The sequence below is a fragment of the Maylandia zebra genome, linkage group LG4 (assembly GCF_041146795.1).
Source record: "Maylandia zebra isolate NMK-2024a linkage group LG4, Mzebra_GT3a, whole genome shotgun sequence".
Taxonomy (NCBI): domain Eukaryota; kingdom Metazoa; phylum Chordata; class Actinopteri; order Cichliformes; family Cichlidae; genus Maylandia; species Maylandia zebra.
This window is the reverse complement of record NC_135170.1, coordinates 31,553,639-31,570,653: the sequence shown is the minus strand read 5'-3', so window position 1 is coordinate 31,570,653 and position 17,015 is coordinate 31,553,639. Positions and strand designations below refer to the sequence as shown.

Here is a 17,015-nt window from a genome sequence, read left to right as displayed (position 1 = left end):
AATTGTTACACCTGGTAGAGCAGAACGCTGATCATTTTATTAAAGATGAAAGACTTTAGACAGTTTTTGTGATCGTTTGATATATGGACCTGCAGCAGAGTTTAGGCCCAGACACGGCTAGTGACGTCAGACTGAACGATTGGATTATAAATAATTCTAATTATACATCTTGCTTCCATATTTGTATCTTGTGTCACTAAAAATACATATTATTTTAATTTTATACATTGATTAATGACCTGCAGAATCTCCTTATCATATTAAGTGATTCATAATTGTCACTTTATGCTTTCTCCATCTCTAAAGTGATGACATTACACATTACATACTTTAGGTTCATTTTCTGCAGGCAGGTTTCTGACAGAGAACAGGCAGATTTACACTATAACATGCAGCGTTCTATAGATGGGCACATAAAGAAATGAAAAATTATATGTATGTGCTAACTTTCTAAATACTTTGTCACATTTATGATAAAGTAGATAAAACACATTTATGTCAGCCATGGCTCATAGTTCTTGTCTTTAAATTAACTTTGTCTGTGTGTGTTTCAGGTCCTGCACTCTCAAAGACTTCATGAACCAGCATTGCAGCCATGGGTCATTGTGAGCATCACAGGGAAAGTTGAAGCCGCCCACTGCACCTGTAAGGCCGGAGTCGCGGAGACTTGCACCCATGTCCCTGCTCTTCTGTTTAATGTAGAAGCAACAGTGTTGATCTGTGGCACAAGGACTGTTACAGATGAACCTGCATACTGGGTTTTGCTGGGTAATATGACCAGGATACAGTCAGTGGTTGGCCATAAGATGGACTTCTCCTCTTCAGCTGCCCAAAAAAAGGCTCTTGATCAAAACATAAACAGACCATCCGTATTGAAAGGTAAAAGGAGCCGTCCTCAAAAAAGAAAAATCCCACCTGCTACTGTGGAGGAGTTGTCACTGCTAATAATGCCATAATGTGTTATCTAGGGGTCTAGATTTATGCCCGTAGTGCACTGCCGTGTAAATAATTTGCATTTACTGAATATGTACTGACTGAGTCCCGCTGTTTAAAAATTGAATAAAGAAACAAACTAATTTTTGCCTCTTTTTTTTTTTTTTTATTAAAACCACTTTATAGAACATCACATCTGTTACAGTGTAGAATCCATGTCATTTATAGTTTACAAATGACAAAATGTTTACATAAAATCATGACAGTGTTTACATGATATCACCCACTACTAACACTACTTTATTTACTGTATCTTTTGGGGAAAAAAAGAAAATATACCGCTATTTATACAGAAAAAGACTTAAGAATATTTAACAGGAGCAGGTTTCATTTTTCCCTGGTTTTATTATCACACTGTTCAACAAACGGCAGCAAACCTTCACCATCTTATCCAGAAGGGTCAGCTCTTCACCCTCACATGGAAGAAGTAATCTGATTGGCATGGTGGTTTGTTTGAAGCAGGTCCCTTGTGTAGCGCTGGAACCCAGTCATGATGTTTCATCCATTTCATAGACTGGTTTGCTGCAATAATGCCAAATAATTAGCAACTCTATAAATAGAAGGTAGTTCTGCAAAATCACTCAGTAGGATGTTTGTTCTAATTTGCTATGAGCTCAGAGTGCATCGAAAAAATAAAACTAATAGGCTTTTATAAAGAGTGAACATATTTAGAACTTACCGGAATGAAAATGTCTGGAGCACCAACAGATATTTGGAGAGGGAAGAGAACTGGATATCTCACAGTTCTCTTCCCTCACAGCTGCTATCCAGGCTAGACGGCTTCGTTTGCTAACATCAATACACGAGCTGCCTCATGTTGCTTCCAGGTTGGGAAAGAATGAAAAGAGAAACCCTTTTCAAGCTTATTCTCTTGCCGGTCGTGCGATCGAACATTGCAGCCGACCACACAGCAAATATGAACGGTGGCTGTTGTGTGTGCCTTCGCTCCCTTTTCGCTTGCGCTTTGTTTAGACCCCCAAAATGGCGAATCGGGCCAAAATCCTTTCCACGCCCACCCCCGTGACATCACGCTTCAAAGCGTTTCTATATATTGATATCTATTGAATTTCTTAAAAACAACAAATCTCCAGGCACAGATGGGCTGGTGGCTGAATTCTATAAATTATTTTCTTTTCATCTTGCATCCTTTTTGTTGCAGGTTTATAATGAAAGTATTGAAAGGGGCACTCTGGCCTTACTCAAGGACTTATTACTTTAATTCCCAAACCTAAGAAGGACCTACTTTTTATAGACAACTGCAGACCAATAAGCCTCCTATATAATGATTATAAAATTTTAGCTCTATTGCTAGCTAGAAGAATTAAATATATTTTGGATGATATTGTAGATGAGACAGTCTGTATTTATGACAAACAGGCACATCTCCAATAATATTAGACTCGTTTCATTTCTGGTGCCGCTTACACAACAAGCCGGCCCGGAATTAACAGTTTTTATTTCTGCAGGAGCCAAAAAAAAGAGTAGCTCCACCACTCACCCTAGCCGACTGTACAGGAAGAAATCCAGGCTCTCGCTGGGGCTGTGAATGCTGGCGGGGTGTCTGCCGCTTCCCTGTTGAAGAGGGAGCAGGGCTGGCTGAAGGTGATGTGAAAAAACCTGGCTGTTGTGGTGATGTGGGCAAACTCTGCTGCGGTGTGGAAATGTTGGATGCACTGGGGGTAACAATGATAATCCCTAGCATTTTATAAAACGCCTGTGCTGGCGTGAGCTGGTTGCTCGCAGGCTCATAGTATTCCCTTCCATGAGCTCTGCGTTTTCCTTCCTACTTGTCATATCTGTGTGTAGGCAGGCAGGAGGAGAGGACCCAAAACGCAGGACTCACGGAAGCGGAAGTAACTCAAAACACACAGCTTTATTGCTGGTATGAAACTGAAAAGGAAAAACACTAACTAAACTGGGTGAACAGAATAACCAAACTGGGTGAACAGAATAACTAGACAGGTTGGCATGCTGGCAAATGGAACACACAGAGGATGTGAGGGTGAACAGCCGTTAATGACGTGACACTGACACAAAGACACACTGGGCTTAAAATATACTGAGGGAGTCATCAAGGAATTAGAGACAGAAGGGGAACACAGCTGGGAGAAATAAGACCTAACGAGACAGGGAGAGCAAAGCCGGAACACTGACATCAGACAGGAACAAGAACCTTCAAAGTAAAACAGGAAACAAAACACACTTTACTAAGACACGGACTAGACAGAGAGAGACAGACTTGACACTGACCAAAGCCTACTAAATAATAAGCATAATCAAAACAGTATCACTGATTAATCAAATCATAATCTAGAAAAACACCAAAGCATGAAAAACAGAAAGCTGGGTCAACATGACCCAGAATTGTGACACTACTATTTTCGAGCTCTTGCTTGAGATCTGGGTTTTCTTTCCTAATATTTTTGAGCTCTTCCCTGAGATCTGCGTTTTCTTTCTTAATATTTTAGAGCTCTTCCCTTCGTTCTGAGTTGTCTTTCCTACTATTTTTGAGCTCTTGCTTGAGATCTGCGTTTTCTTTCCTAATATTTTTGAGCTCTTCCCTGAGATCTGCGTTTTCTTTCTTTAGGGGCAAGGATAGCTCAGTAGGTAGAGTGGTGGCCCCATGATCGGAAGGTCGGGGGTTCGATTCCCCTGAACAGCTACCCTGAGGTACCCCTGAGCAAGGTACCATCCCTACACACTGCTGCCCACTGCTTCACTGAGTGAATGGGTTAAATGCAGAGAGACATTTTCCCCACGGGGACCAATAAAGTACACACTTTCTTTTCTTTTCTAATATTTTAGAGCTCTTCCCTTCATTCTGAGTTGTCTTTCCAACTATTTTTGAGCTCTTGCTTGAGATCTGCGTTGTCCTTATGGTGTATTGACACTATTGAAACTTTTCAAAAGCAGTCTAATGTTAGAAGAGCTTTTAAGTAAACTGTTTCTGTTGTTATTCCCATATGGAAAAGATATATATAAATCTTATAAAGTTTGTATCTGTCTTGTGTGAAACTTGTATGAAAAGCATATAAGAGTGAAAACAGATATAAGATCCCTTGAAAAATTATGTAATGAAACTTGTATGTTTTGGATACTTACTAAAACAATATATGAAAGTAATGAGAAAGTGGCCACTTTCATGAGTAAATCATGTAAGGCTTATATGATTTACTCATGAAAGTGGCCACTTTCATGAGTAATCACATATAAGTTTTTACTATTTCTTTTCCATATGGGTTATTATTCTTCTTATCATCATTATTATATATTTTATTAATTATATTTTTATTATGATGTTGATTTGGGTGACAATTATTTGAAAAATATTATATATTAATTTTCTAAACATATTAACCATTCCTAAGCTTAAAAAACTCTTAAAAATATTTTTCTTCCTTTAAAACTTGTGTATTGTTTGACTTTTAAAATGTTTGTATCAGGTGTAAAATTACTTTTTAAATAAAGTTGTTTTTAATGTGAGCAGCTCCTATTGCCTCGTTTAAAAAGAGGGAGGAGCAGATTGCATAGGAACTGCTTGGGGTCGTTTTTGACCCCACTTGTGGAAGAGTGGGGTAGTGATACAAAAACTGCATTTTTTTTTAATTAATGAAAAAATAAATAAATAGAAATGGCTTCATGTTACAAACATATTTTATGAGGAATACCTGGAATATGAATATATTACAACTTTTCATTTTAAAGATTTTGAAGAAAAACAACCCATGGGGTCATTTTTGACCCCACGTGTGCATCTAAGGGTTAAAAGGAAAAAGCTGAAAATTTAAATAGTTAAAAGTTGAAATGTAAATAGTTGGTTTTTGTATTATATGATTTATTTATTATATTTTATGTGGAGTGAATAAATAAAAGTATATTTATGGTGCCTGCTAGAGACAAAGCACGTACAAACCCCAAAACACGTAAAAACTCCATAGCACGTACAAAGGCTGTGTAATTTTGTAGATAATGTCATTGCCCTATGCTCACTGTCGGCAGGTGCAGAAATGAGGTTTTGCCAGGACACTGCTGTCACTAGCACAACAACAGTGGCCTCAATGGAGACAGAGACAGCTCCTGAACTTGCACAGACCGCTAACACAGTTGACCGCAACACGGAAATGCCAGTTGATATTTCACAGGAAACAACAGTCAACTTGCACAGCACAGCAGAAGATTGCCCTGGTGCCAGACTTATCACTAATATCCAAAATACCAATAATGTCAAGGTTATTCAATTTAACATCTTTAAAAACCTGGAAACTCAAAAAAGAAAAGTCCCACCTGCTATTGTGGAGGAGTTGTCACTGCTAATAATGCCATAATGTGTTATCTAGGGGTCTAGATTTATGCCTGTAGTGCACTGCCATGTAAATAATTTGCATTTACTGAATATGTACTGACTGAGTACTACTGTTCAAAAATTGAATAAAGAAACAAACTAATTTTTGCCTCTTTTTTTTTTTTAAATTAAAACCACCTTATAGAACATCACATCTGTTACAGTGTAGAATCCATGTCATTTATAGTTTACAAATGACAAAATGTTTACATAAAATCATGACAGTGTTTACATGATATCACCCACTACTAACACTACTTTATTTACTGTATCTTTTGAAAAAAAAATATACCACTATTTATACAGAAAAAGACTTAAGAATATTTAATAGGAGCAGGTTTCATTTTTCCCTGGTTTTATTATCACACTGGAGGACTTATTACTTTAATTCCCAAACCTAAGAAGGACCTACTTTTTATAGACAACTGGAGACCAATACGCCTCCTATATAATGATTATAAAATTTTAGCTCTATTGCTAGCTAGAAGAATGAAATATATTTTGAATGATATTGTAGATGAGACAGTCTGTATTTATGACAAACAGGCACATCTCCAATAATATTAGACTCGTCTTGGATATTCTGGACTACTCAGCATTAATATCTGATGACTCATTTATCCTTCTCCTGGACTTCTATAAAGCCTTTGACTCAATTGAGCATGAATTTATATTTCTTACACTTCAGAAAGTTTTGGTGATATCTTCTGCTAAGATATCAAAACTCTGATTATTATCATGACCCCACAGAGCGGGACATTCACTTTAGCCGAAAAGCATTGAGATGGCCCAGCAAGCTGCAGGAACAACAATGGCCACTGTGGCAAGACCTAAACCTACTTTAAGTAGGCGCTGATTATTTTCCACATTTTTCACGAGTTCTGCATTCGCTTTCGTGCTTTTTTCGAGCTCTTCCCTGAGCTTTGTGTTGTCTTTCCTGCTATTTTCAAGCTCTTCCAAGAGCTTTGCGTTTTCTTTACTGCTATTTTCAAGCTCTCCCCTGAGCTCTGTGTTGTCTTTCCTGCTATATTCGAGCTCTTCCATGAGCTCTGCGTTTTCCTCCCTACTATTTTTGAGCTCTTCCATGAGTTCTGAGTTGTCTTTCCTACTATTTTCGAGCTCTTGCTTGAGATCTGGGTTTTCTTTCCTAATATTTTTGAGCTCTTCCCTGAGATCTGCGTTTTCTTTCTTAATATTTTCGACCTCTTCCATGAGTTCTGAGTTGTCTTTCCTACTATTTTTGAGCTCTTCCCTGAGATCTGGGTTTTCTTTCCTAATATTTTTGAGCTCTTCCCTGAGATCTGCGTTTTCTTCTTAATATTTTTGACCTCTTCCATGAGTTCTGAGTTGTCTTTCCTACTATTTTTGAGCTCTTCCCTGAGATCTGCGTTTTCTTTCTTAATATTTTCGACCTCTTCCATGAGTTCTGAGTTGTCTTTCCTACTATTTTTGAGCTCTTCCCTGAGATCTGGGTTTTCTTTCCTAATATTTTTGAGCTCTTCCCTGAGATCTGCGTTTTCTTCTTAATATTTTTGACCTCTTCCATGAGTTCTGAGTTGTCTTTCCTACTATTTTTGAGCTCTTGCTTGAGATCTGGGTTTTCTTTCCTAATATTTTTGAGCTCTTCCCTGAGATCTGCGTTTTCTTTCTTAATATTTTCGACCTCTTCCATGAGTTCTGAGTTGTCTTTCCTACTATTTTTGAGCTCTTCCCTGAGATCTGGGTTTTCTTTCCTAATATTTTTGAGCTCTTCCCTGAGATCTGCGTTTTCTTCTTAATATTTTTGACCTCTTCCATGAGTTCTGAGTTGTCTTTCCTACTATTTTTGAGCTCTTGCTTGAGATCTGGGTTTTCTTTCCTAATATTTTTGAGCTCTTCCCTGAGATCTGCGTTTTCTTTCTTAATATTTTAGAGCTCTTCCATGAGTTCTGAGTTGTCTTTCCAAATATTTTTGAGCTGTTGCTTGAGATCTGCGTTTTCTTTCTTAATATTTTCGACCTCTTCCATGAGTTCTGAGTTGTCTTTCCTACTATTTTCGAGCTCTTCCCTGAGCTCTATGTTGTCTTTCCTGCTATATTCGAGTTCTTCCATGAGCTCTGCGTTTTCCTCCCTAGTATTTTTGAGCTCTTCCATGAGTTCTGAGTTGTCTTTCCTACTATTTTTGAGCTCTTGCTTGAGATCTGGGTTTTCTTTCCTAATATTTTTGAGCTCTTCCCTGACATCTGCGTTTTCTTTCTTAATATTTTCGACCTCTTCCATGAGTTCTGAGTTGTCTTTCCTACTATTTTTGAGCTCTTGATTGAGATCTGGGTTTTCTTTCCTAATATTTTTGAGCTCTTCCATGAGTTCTGAGTTGTCTTTCCTACTTTTTTTGAGCTCTTCCCTGAGCTCTGTGTTGTCTTTCCTGCTATATTCGAGCTCTTCCATGAGCTCTGCGTTTTCCTTCCTACTACTTTTTAGCTCTTCCATGAGTTCTGAGTTGTCTTTCCTACTATTTCTGAGCTCTTGCTTGAGATCTGCATTTTCTTTCCTAATATTTTTGAGCTCTTCCCTGAGATCTGCATTGTCTTTCCAACTATTTTTGAGCTCTTGCATGAGATCTGCGTTTTCTTTCTTAATATTTTTGAGCTCTTCCCTTTGTTTTGCATTTCTTCTACGGTTGTGCTCAAATTGAAGCACTACGTCTCTGTGAATTTGAGACAGTCTCATCTCACTAGCCTCAAGCTGCATTCTTAGTGACTCATCTCCACTATCGCTTCCAGAAGATAAGTTATTTAATGACTCCTGTGGCATTTTTTTAAAGGTTTAAAGCACCGTGTCACAGGTTAAATACGTATTAGCTTTGTCTAAAACAACTGGCTGTTTCTGAAAATGCTCCAATGTAAACTGTTAAAGGAGCTCCCTATTTAAGGACTAGCAGAGAACGTGAAGTCGACCGTGACGTCAGAATGGTCCTTTGTGAAGATCAAAGGATCAAAGAGCGGGGTGCGTTCCAAGATGGCCGAGTAAGTACACGCTGGTCGTGTCCAAATTCAAGGGCTACATCCTCCTGAGGCCGCATTTGTAGACCGATTACGTCACAGCGACGCGCCGAAGGCTGTCCAAATTCGTAGGCTGTGTCCCAATTCAGGGTCTGCACGCTTGAAGTACGCGCACTACGTGTACTACGTACGGTGCGTACTATAAGTACAAGAATCTTTATCTGTTGTACAGTGTCCTTGGGTGCTTTGAAAGGCGCTATTTAAATAAAATGTATTATTATTATTAAGAAGTGCAGAAGTGAGAGGCTTGTGAAATGGGACGGTCTAGCCTTCGTCTCGCTGTTCAGGTTGCCTAGCAACCATGATACTAATCGCGAGAAACGTTACATGCATGAAGGAGAAAGGAGATGTGACATAAATGAAGGAGAAAAAAATGTTTTGTTGGTCATTCATTTTTGTCATGACATCACTTTGATCAGTTGAGTATCTGAGGCTGAGACCACAGGACTGTAAAACATGATTGTTGGGCTTCATTTCTGTACTGAACAGTCATTTCAAGATTAGTTAGTAAATAACAATTAGCTAATGTTGTTCATGAGACTAAAATCATCTCCCTGTGGTAATGTAAATATAATATGGCCAATATTATAGTATTGTCAGATTATTATGAGTGATATATATACACACACACACACTCACACACATACATATATACACACACACACACACACACATATATATATATATATATATGTGTGTGTGTGTGTATATATATGTGTGTGTGTGTATATATATATATATATATATATATATATACATATATATATGTAACTGCACAAAAAATACTGCAGTACATTACACATTAACAAATCAGTGCGAATGCTGATTAAGCATTATGAAAAATGTAGTGTAGTCCTTATTATGCCATTGTACAACAAAAGCACACGAGTGAGAAGAAAGCAATCGTTGCAAATGTCATACATTATTTGATAGATGTAAGCTATGAATATGATATTACTAAAGACAATTTACTCATAGGTGATTTAGACTCATTGACGTACTGTTGCTGTCCCCAGAAAGGCAAAGTAACTAACATTCTTCGACTTTTTCCGCATGTAAAAGGAAATTGCATTTGTGATGAGATGATGGATTGTATGTTTGTCGGGAAATTTTTGGGAAGAAAAATGAGGAAATATTTGCTCTATTTCAGCATTTTCAAACACTGGTTCAACTTGGACAACTTGATTAGTGTTTCAGTTTGGTTTCCACATTCACAAAATCGTTTCAGTTTTAATTATTTCTCAAAAGTCTATTTTTTTAAATATTTATTTTAGTAAACAACATTATTTTTCACAACTAGTTTTAGCTTTTAGTTTCGTTTTAGTTTAACCTGGGAAGAAGCACAGGCGTTACAGGGAGCAGCAGTTTCCACCTTTTAATCACCCGCTATTTACATCCAACCAGCAGGTGGCGGTAATGCATCTCTAAGCTTCTTCGCTGACCGCCAATAAATTCAAGAGTAGAGGGGCTTTTATGTTGGAAATACTAACCGGAAGTCATCTGGATATCGTGTGACTTGACCTTTTCTTCAGGTTGAAGCCAGCGATGGTACTCTTTGTTAAGTAACGTGGTGGTAAACGTTGCTTTCAGACAAGATTTGCTCATTTAAATAGCCGCTGTCGCCGTGTCTGCCGTCATTTGTTCATACAAGTTAAAGAAGCGGTCGAACTTCGCTTGTGGGACTACTTAAATCGCAGTTCGCTGACGCTGGTGTGTTGGCTGCAGTTCGAGGGGGGATGTCTCTTCACGGCAAAAGAAAAGAAATCTACAAATACGAAGCGCCATGGACGGTGTACGCCATGAACTGGAGCGTCCGTCCGGACAAACGGTTTCGGTTGGCTCTCGGCAGCTTCGTGGAGGAATACAACAACAAGGTGCGCAGTGTGGTTTGGGCCGCCAGCAGCTAACGCAGCGTTGACGAATTAATGCTAATGCTAGCTGCCCTAGCGTACAATAACAATGTCCGATCTGTTGTTATTTACCAGTAAAACTAAAACAACAACAGTGGGCATATGTGTTAATAACCAGCGCGTCTTTTGTTGTGTATTACTAATAATATCCCTTAGTAACGCCACTATAAATGGATAATTCTAACTCCGAACCCCCTTGGGAACAGTCATTTGGTTTCATTCCCGATATATCAGGTCGTCTGTTTGATATGACAGGAGATGTTTTCCCTCCTGCACAGGTTCAGCTGGTGGGTCTGGAGGAAGAGAGCTCAGAGTTTGTCTGCAGGAACACATTTGACCACCCTTACCCCACCACCAAGATCATGTGGATCCCAGACACGAAGGGGGTCTATCCAGACCTGCTGGCCACCAGTGGGGACTACCTGCGCATTTGGAGGGTAAGAATACAGATAACTGTGTTTTATATAGGAAAATCCTGAACACGCTACAAAGAGAACAAGTAAAATATAATAGATAATATGAATTAAAACCGCGAGTTTCCAAAAGTGATTTAAAAGAAAACGGCAAACAAGACACGGTTAGAGTAGTATGTTGTGAGCAAAGGGGTCACCACACAGGAACGAGGGTGTTGGAAGACATGTATGAGTACAGCGTGATAGTGGTGAGGATCAGCTCTGTGCCCCTTCTTGTTTGCACTGGTGATGGACAGGCTGAGAGATGAGGTTAGACAGGCGCATCCATGGACTGTGATGTTCACATGATATCGTGATCTGTAGTGAGAGAAGGGAGCAGGTGGAAGAGAGTCTGGAGAAGTGGAGGTATGTTCTAGAGAAGATTAAATTATTAGAAGAATCAAAACAGAATATATGTGAGTGAATGAGAGGGTGACACGTGTAACAATGAAGACGCAAGCAGCATAGGTAGGCAAGAGAAGTGAAGAAGAGAGTGCAGGCAGGGGGAAGGGAGTGGAGATGAGTTTCAGGGGTGATTTGTAGCACAAGGATAGGAGGAGTGAGAGGGGAGGTTTACAGAGTGATAGTGAGATTAGACATGATTAGAAATGAGTACATCAGAGGGAAAGCTCAGGTTGAGTGGTTTGGAGCCAGATTTAAAGAGGCAAGGCTGAGATGGTTTGGACATGTCCATAGGGAGTGATGGCGAATATTGGTCAAAGGAGGCCTGAATATGGAGCTGCTAGACAGGAGTAAAATAGGAGGACTACAGAGAGAAGATTCGTAGATGTAATGAGAAAGGACATGCAGAGGGTTGGTGTGACAGAAGAGGATGCTTAGAGACAGGGTGAGATGGAGAGAGATGAGCTGCTGTGCTCTAAAAGCAGCAGTTGAAAGATGAAGAATAACAGGGAAGAGATCAAGATGACATCTCTTTATGACCTACTGGCTTTTAGAGTGATCATTAAATATTTTTAATACCTACTATTATGTTTTAAGTTGTACTCTAAAACAGACGGGGAGTAAGTCACCTGATTAAATGTAAGAGCCTGTGGGGCGAAGAAGAATTTGCATTAATTTAACTGGGATGAAATGAATGCACGATTCTGCTTGTTAAAGTCTTAGGAGATAAAATGAGCAGATAACAAATGTAACTGGAGGATCAGACAGCCAATTGTGTTAACAAATAAGAGCTATTTTGTGTCTCTGCGCTATGGAGCTTTGCTGTTGTTAAAAAAAAAATATATTAATAATACATCAATGACCCACATTTTACTTCTTTATTATGAACTGAAAGTGTCCCGCTGTTCTAACTATTACCTCATGGAACAAATGCATGATTGAATCCTCTTTAGTTGCTAAAAACATATCCAGCTGTTTTAAAAGCAGGAAATATTACATTTGTGAATTGTTGAGGACTTTTAAGAAGATGCATTTGGTCTTTTTTTTTTTTTTATGTTTTCATAGCAAAAGTAAAAACGGTATTTCCAGCCTTATTTAACTTGTCTGCTGCTGAAATGCACAACTGCATGTAAAAGGACTAAAAGATTTTTTTCGTCCTGGAGGCTGGCTGGTGGCACATTAGCTGGTAGCACTTGTTGTATAAGTCCTTGGGTTTGTGTTGCAGGTCAGCGACACAGAAACACGTCTTGAATGTTTGCTGAATAACAACAAGAACTCAGACTTCTGCGCTCCCCTCACCTCCTTTGACTGGAATGAAGTCGATCCTAATCTACTTGGTAAGTAACCCAGTATGTCATAAACTGTAAAGAGTTACTAAATTGAATGTAGTTTTTCTTTCTTTTGTGACCTTTGAAATCGTTAAGCTTTGTTGCTTTTTCTGCAGGTACTTCCAGTATTGACACCACCTGCACAATCTGGGGGTTGGAAACCGGCCAGGTGTTGGGACGAGTTAACCTTGTGTCTGGACACGTGAAGACCCAGCTGATCGCCCACGACAAAGAGGTGTGTGTGTTTGGAGCCCAGAGGTGATCCCTGTGTTGCTGTGTATGCACAGGAATATTTAATTGAATCCAGCTGTTTGTCTCTGCAGGTGTATGACATCGCGTTCAGCCGTGCAGGAGGTGGTAGAGACATGTTCGCCTCTGTTGGAGCCGATGGATCCGTCCGCATGTTTGACCTGCGACACCTCGAGCACAGCACCATCATCTACGAGGACCCCCAGCACCACCCGCTCCTCCGTCTCTGCTGGAACAAACAGGACCCCAACTACCTGGCCACGATGGCCATGGACGGCATGGAGGTGGGTTTGCTTTAAAATACTATAACACTTTTTTTTGTTTGTTTGTTTTAGGGAGCAAAAAAAGTAACATTTAGATTTTTTGGGGCATGTAATTATCAAAGTACCTCTTCCAGAGTTTTCCATTAAATACCTCAGCAGAAGGAGATTCCCAGAAAGACCTTAGCCATTTTGTAACATCAGGCCACATTTTATCTGTTTGAGGAAAATAGTTTTATTATTATTTAATTTGAAATCTTTTTGTTTAATAGGTGGTTATCCTGGACGTACGCGTGCCCTGCACTCCAGTGGCTCGGCTGAACAACCATCGCGCTTGTGTTAACGGCATCGCGTGGGCACCGCACTCCTCATGTCACATCTGCACCGCAGGTAAGCAAACTGCAAGCAGGCCTTCAGTAAAATTAGAACCACTCACGGAGATGTGTGATCTCAGGTACCGCTAAGACGTAAAATAACACACTTCAGTGTTTAACTAGAAGTTTATATTTGTGTTTTTAAAGGCTTGTAAGATACCAATATGCTGGATTTTGATTTGTAATATTAACTTATCTTTTCTTAGAAACAGAAAACCAGGACTCATGCTACAAAGTCATTCACTTGTATTTTGATATGCTTAAGACAAATAGCGACATATACAATATGAAAAAAACTACGTGTGGGTAATTTAACCATTTAGTGGGGCTTTATCCTTCAGTGGGAAATTTGTGAAATGTTGTGCTTGGCCCATTAAATACTGTTGTTCCATTTCCACAAACTACAAACACGCTCCATCTACCACAAGCAGCAGACTTCAAGCACACTACAAAAAAGTGTAACAGTCATGATTATTTGGCCATCAAATCTCCACCTGTCCATGTCTGTAACGGGCTATAATTGAGGCTTTTGACTGTAGTCGTATGTCCTGCTTCTGATGTTAGGGGCCATGAAATGTTTAATTGGTGCATTATGTAAAAGATTATAACATGCTATTTTATTTTTGTGGTTTTATGATATTTGGCAAACAGCTTCGACCATATTTGAGCAAGGGAGGTGCATTACCTACTGCCAAGCAACAGTGAAAACAAGCGACACAGCATGCAAAAACCCAAAGTTCACTTTCATTTATTTGTCTTCACATTTTTTTTTACAAAACTTTTTTTTTTAGATTTCTTTTTAAATGTCAAAACATCTAGATTAACATGCAAAAACAGATTTGATCGGTCTTTGTTCGTTTCTTCAGAATTTTTAATTTGAAATAGCAAACTGTGTCCGTTCTTTGAATTATTTTGGTTTAGGAAAAATGCAAATAGATAAATACTGAATGTTGCACTCACTCCCCACGCCGTGAGCGGGGGTTTCCCCTTATAGCCAAAATGTTTGCTGGATGAGGATATGGAGCGAAATAGTGCATGGTTTATTTACCAAATTTCCTCTTGTGGGACAATTAAATGATTATTCTATTCTATTTACAGTTTATTGTAGATGTTTTGCAGACCGTGAGGTTGAGATAACAAACATTAGAATTATCGGAAATTCCTTTTCTTGACAGTGTCAGGCTGTTTCTTTATGGGTGGTTTTTCTGTACCGAGTCTCACGTATTTTAGGACATGAAATATTGCATAAATGATTTGATTTGTCTTGTAAACCATGACCTTAACAAAGTGTAATGATTTTACTTTAAACACCAAAACCAACATTTGTCTACTTAAAATAAGTTTGGGCAGAAATACAAAACGATATTTAATAAAAACACTTTAGTTTTCTAAAAGTGTGTTGGGCGAGACTTCTCTTTAAAGAAGAGTGCTTTGCCTTTCCCATTTAGTTTTTTTTCTTTTTTTGTGGTAACTGAAACAACCTTCTCTTTGTTGTCAGTATGTCAGTGATTAAGTTAATAAAATCGGTCATAAAAAGCCCGTGGATAGGCCAAATATTCAGTGCAGCAGTTATCCAAATGTTGTGTTCATTGCTGTAGAAAGTATAACAAAGATTCGATTCACGATTTAAGATGACTCTGCCGCACATCATCACGTCAGAATAGATCAGAACAGCAGTTTTCCAGCTTTAAGCCAGGGTCTGGATAGAAAGGTGCACCGTTCTTTGCTGCTTTTAAGAAAATTCAATATTAGCAGTGTGCTCATTTTGTTACATTTTCTTTAAAGTTATTTTGCCCAGCCCTGGCATAATTATGTTAGAGGAAGCACTTAAACATTTTATTTCCACCTCAGCACCGATATCTCTGCTTTGCCTGCTTCCCGGGTTTCCTTTTCTGTTCTTTTTTTAAAAAAATTCATTAATTGATTGTTTACATTTTATTGTTCCCTTTTCTTTCCGTCTCCTCTAAGCTGACGACCACCAGGCCCTGATCTGGGACATCCAACAGATGCCACGGGCCATCGAGGACCCGATCCTGGCCTACACCGCCGAAGGCGAGATAAACAACGTGCAGTGGGCCTCCACGCAGCCGGACTGGATCGCCATCTGCTATAACAACTGCCTGGAGATCCTGCGTGTGTGAAGTCACGGAGAAGGAGCGCCATTTCAGATGTGGACTTTTTTTTCCGTTCTCATTCCTACGTTTTCAAGACGAGGATGAGGTGTCGAGTGAACTCTCTGAATGTGTTTGGAATATTAAACACCTGCTCCGCAATAACCTGGTTTACAATGTTTTTTCCATGTCTTTACTGTTATATTAACCGTGTTTAAGCACTTATTTATTTTGCTCACATGGTAGTGTTCAGCAGCTGGAAGAGACACGAGTGCTTTGAGCTGCTGTGTATGAAAGTCCGATTTTTGTACTCCTCGGTGTGATTTGTAGCCAGCCGTGTGATATTCATGAAGGGTTTACCTTCCTTGTACATTTCATCTGTTTCCTTTCTAAAGGTTGATACCAGCTACTGTAGGTGCCAGAAGATGGCCTCTCTAATATGTAGGAATATGTTGTAGCCTTTCTCGTGAATGCATACCTTTTTATCGATAATTCGAGGATTAATATATTGCAGTCTTGTTTACCCTTGTGGCAATTAAAGCTGTTAAATTTGGGTGTATGTACTCTCTTCAGATGACTGTGCCCAGCCTCAAGCTTGTGACTGGTGCAACTTTTCGAAAAATGTAAAATAACCTGAGAGGGTTCATGTTGTCACTGCAGTGGTGTGTCATCATATGTTGTGTTTTAGTTCGGCTGGCGATGCTGTGAAGCAACCGTGTACAGCAGCACTCAAAACCTACCAGAGCAATGTTGTTCAACCTTTTATTGCCCCCACCACCCCCCAATTATTCAATTATTCTCCTCTTTGTCTTATTTTTACATGTAGAAAGTTGTGCTTGGAAAGCTGCATTTTTTTTTTCATACGCGTGAGCTGTAAAAATGGGAGGAAAAAACTTTCTGACTGTTTATGTCTGCCTCTTTTTTTGTTGTTGTTTTCAGTAATTAAAGGGTCATGTCCTTGTAGCATGCCATTACAAGACAAATTGTACATACATATAAATATATCAACTCAAGTTGTTTGTAAGACAAGTGTTCATGCCGTAGTCTTTTTTTCTTTTCATAAAGTTTAATATGGAATTTACTCAAATAAATTGTATTCCTCCATGTCTTACAAACTAAGCCTTGTGTTGCCTTATTTCTTTTTTGCCCCCCAGCTTTTGTAAGATCATTTTACTGTTGCTGCCTTTGCATGGCACGAGTTAATCTATTTAGAAAGCTACTGCTGTCAGCACATTCATCCTGCAGTTCTCAGAGAGCCAGAGCTGTCTATTTATAGTTCGGGGTCATTTTCACCTTACGCTCAGTTGCCTCTCTCCAATAAACATAATTTCAGTTTGTGTTGGTAGAAGGGTGAAAAGAGGGGGCACCCGGATTTGAACCGGGGACCTCTTGATCTGCAGTCAAATGCTCTACCACTGAGCTATACCCCCTACAGGTGCAATACTGTCGTTTTCTCTTCTTAGTTGTCAGTTCCCTGATAGGTCAAAAACACTGTTCTTGTAAAAGAGGTAGCTTTTTTTTTCAGTGCAAAAAAACCTCAACATTGCACTTCC

At 39.1% G+C, this 17,015-nt stretch overlaps 1 protein-coding gene and 1 non-coding gene across 2 annotated transcripts; one reads left to right on the top strand and one right to left on the bottom strand.

Annotated features, from left to right (window-relative positions):
* The first annotated feature begins 9,847 nt into the window (after nt 1-9,847).
* On the top strand, nt 9,848-16,577 carry dcaf7 (ddb1 and cul4 associated factor 7). Its single transcript, XM_004576365.3, has 7 exons — nt 9,848-10,250; nt 10,565-10,723; nt 12,366-12,477; nt 12,585-12,703; nt 12,792-13,001; nt 13,250-13,367; nt 15,320-16,577. Exons 1-7 carry the CDS (start codon nt 10,113-10,115, stop codon nt 15,490-15,492), a joined length of 1,029 nt encoding a protein of 342 aa, XP_004576422.1. The 5' UTR covers nt 9,848-10,112; the 3' UTR covers nt 15,493-16,577.
* Nucleotides 16,578-16,820: 243 nt separating this feature from the next.
* On the bottom strand, nt 16,821-16,892 carry trnac-gca (transfer RNA cysteine (anticodon GCA)). Its single transcript has one exon. It is a non-coding gene; the product is annotated as a tRNA-Cys (tRNA).
* Between the last annotated feature and the right edge of the window lie 123 nt (nt 16,893-17,015).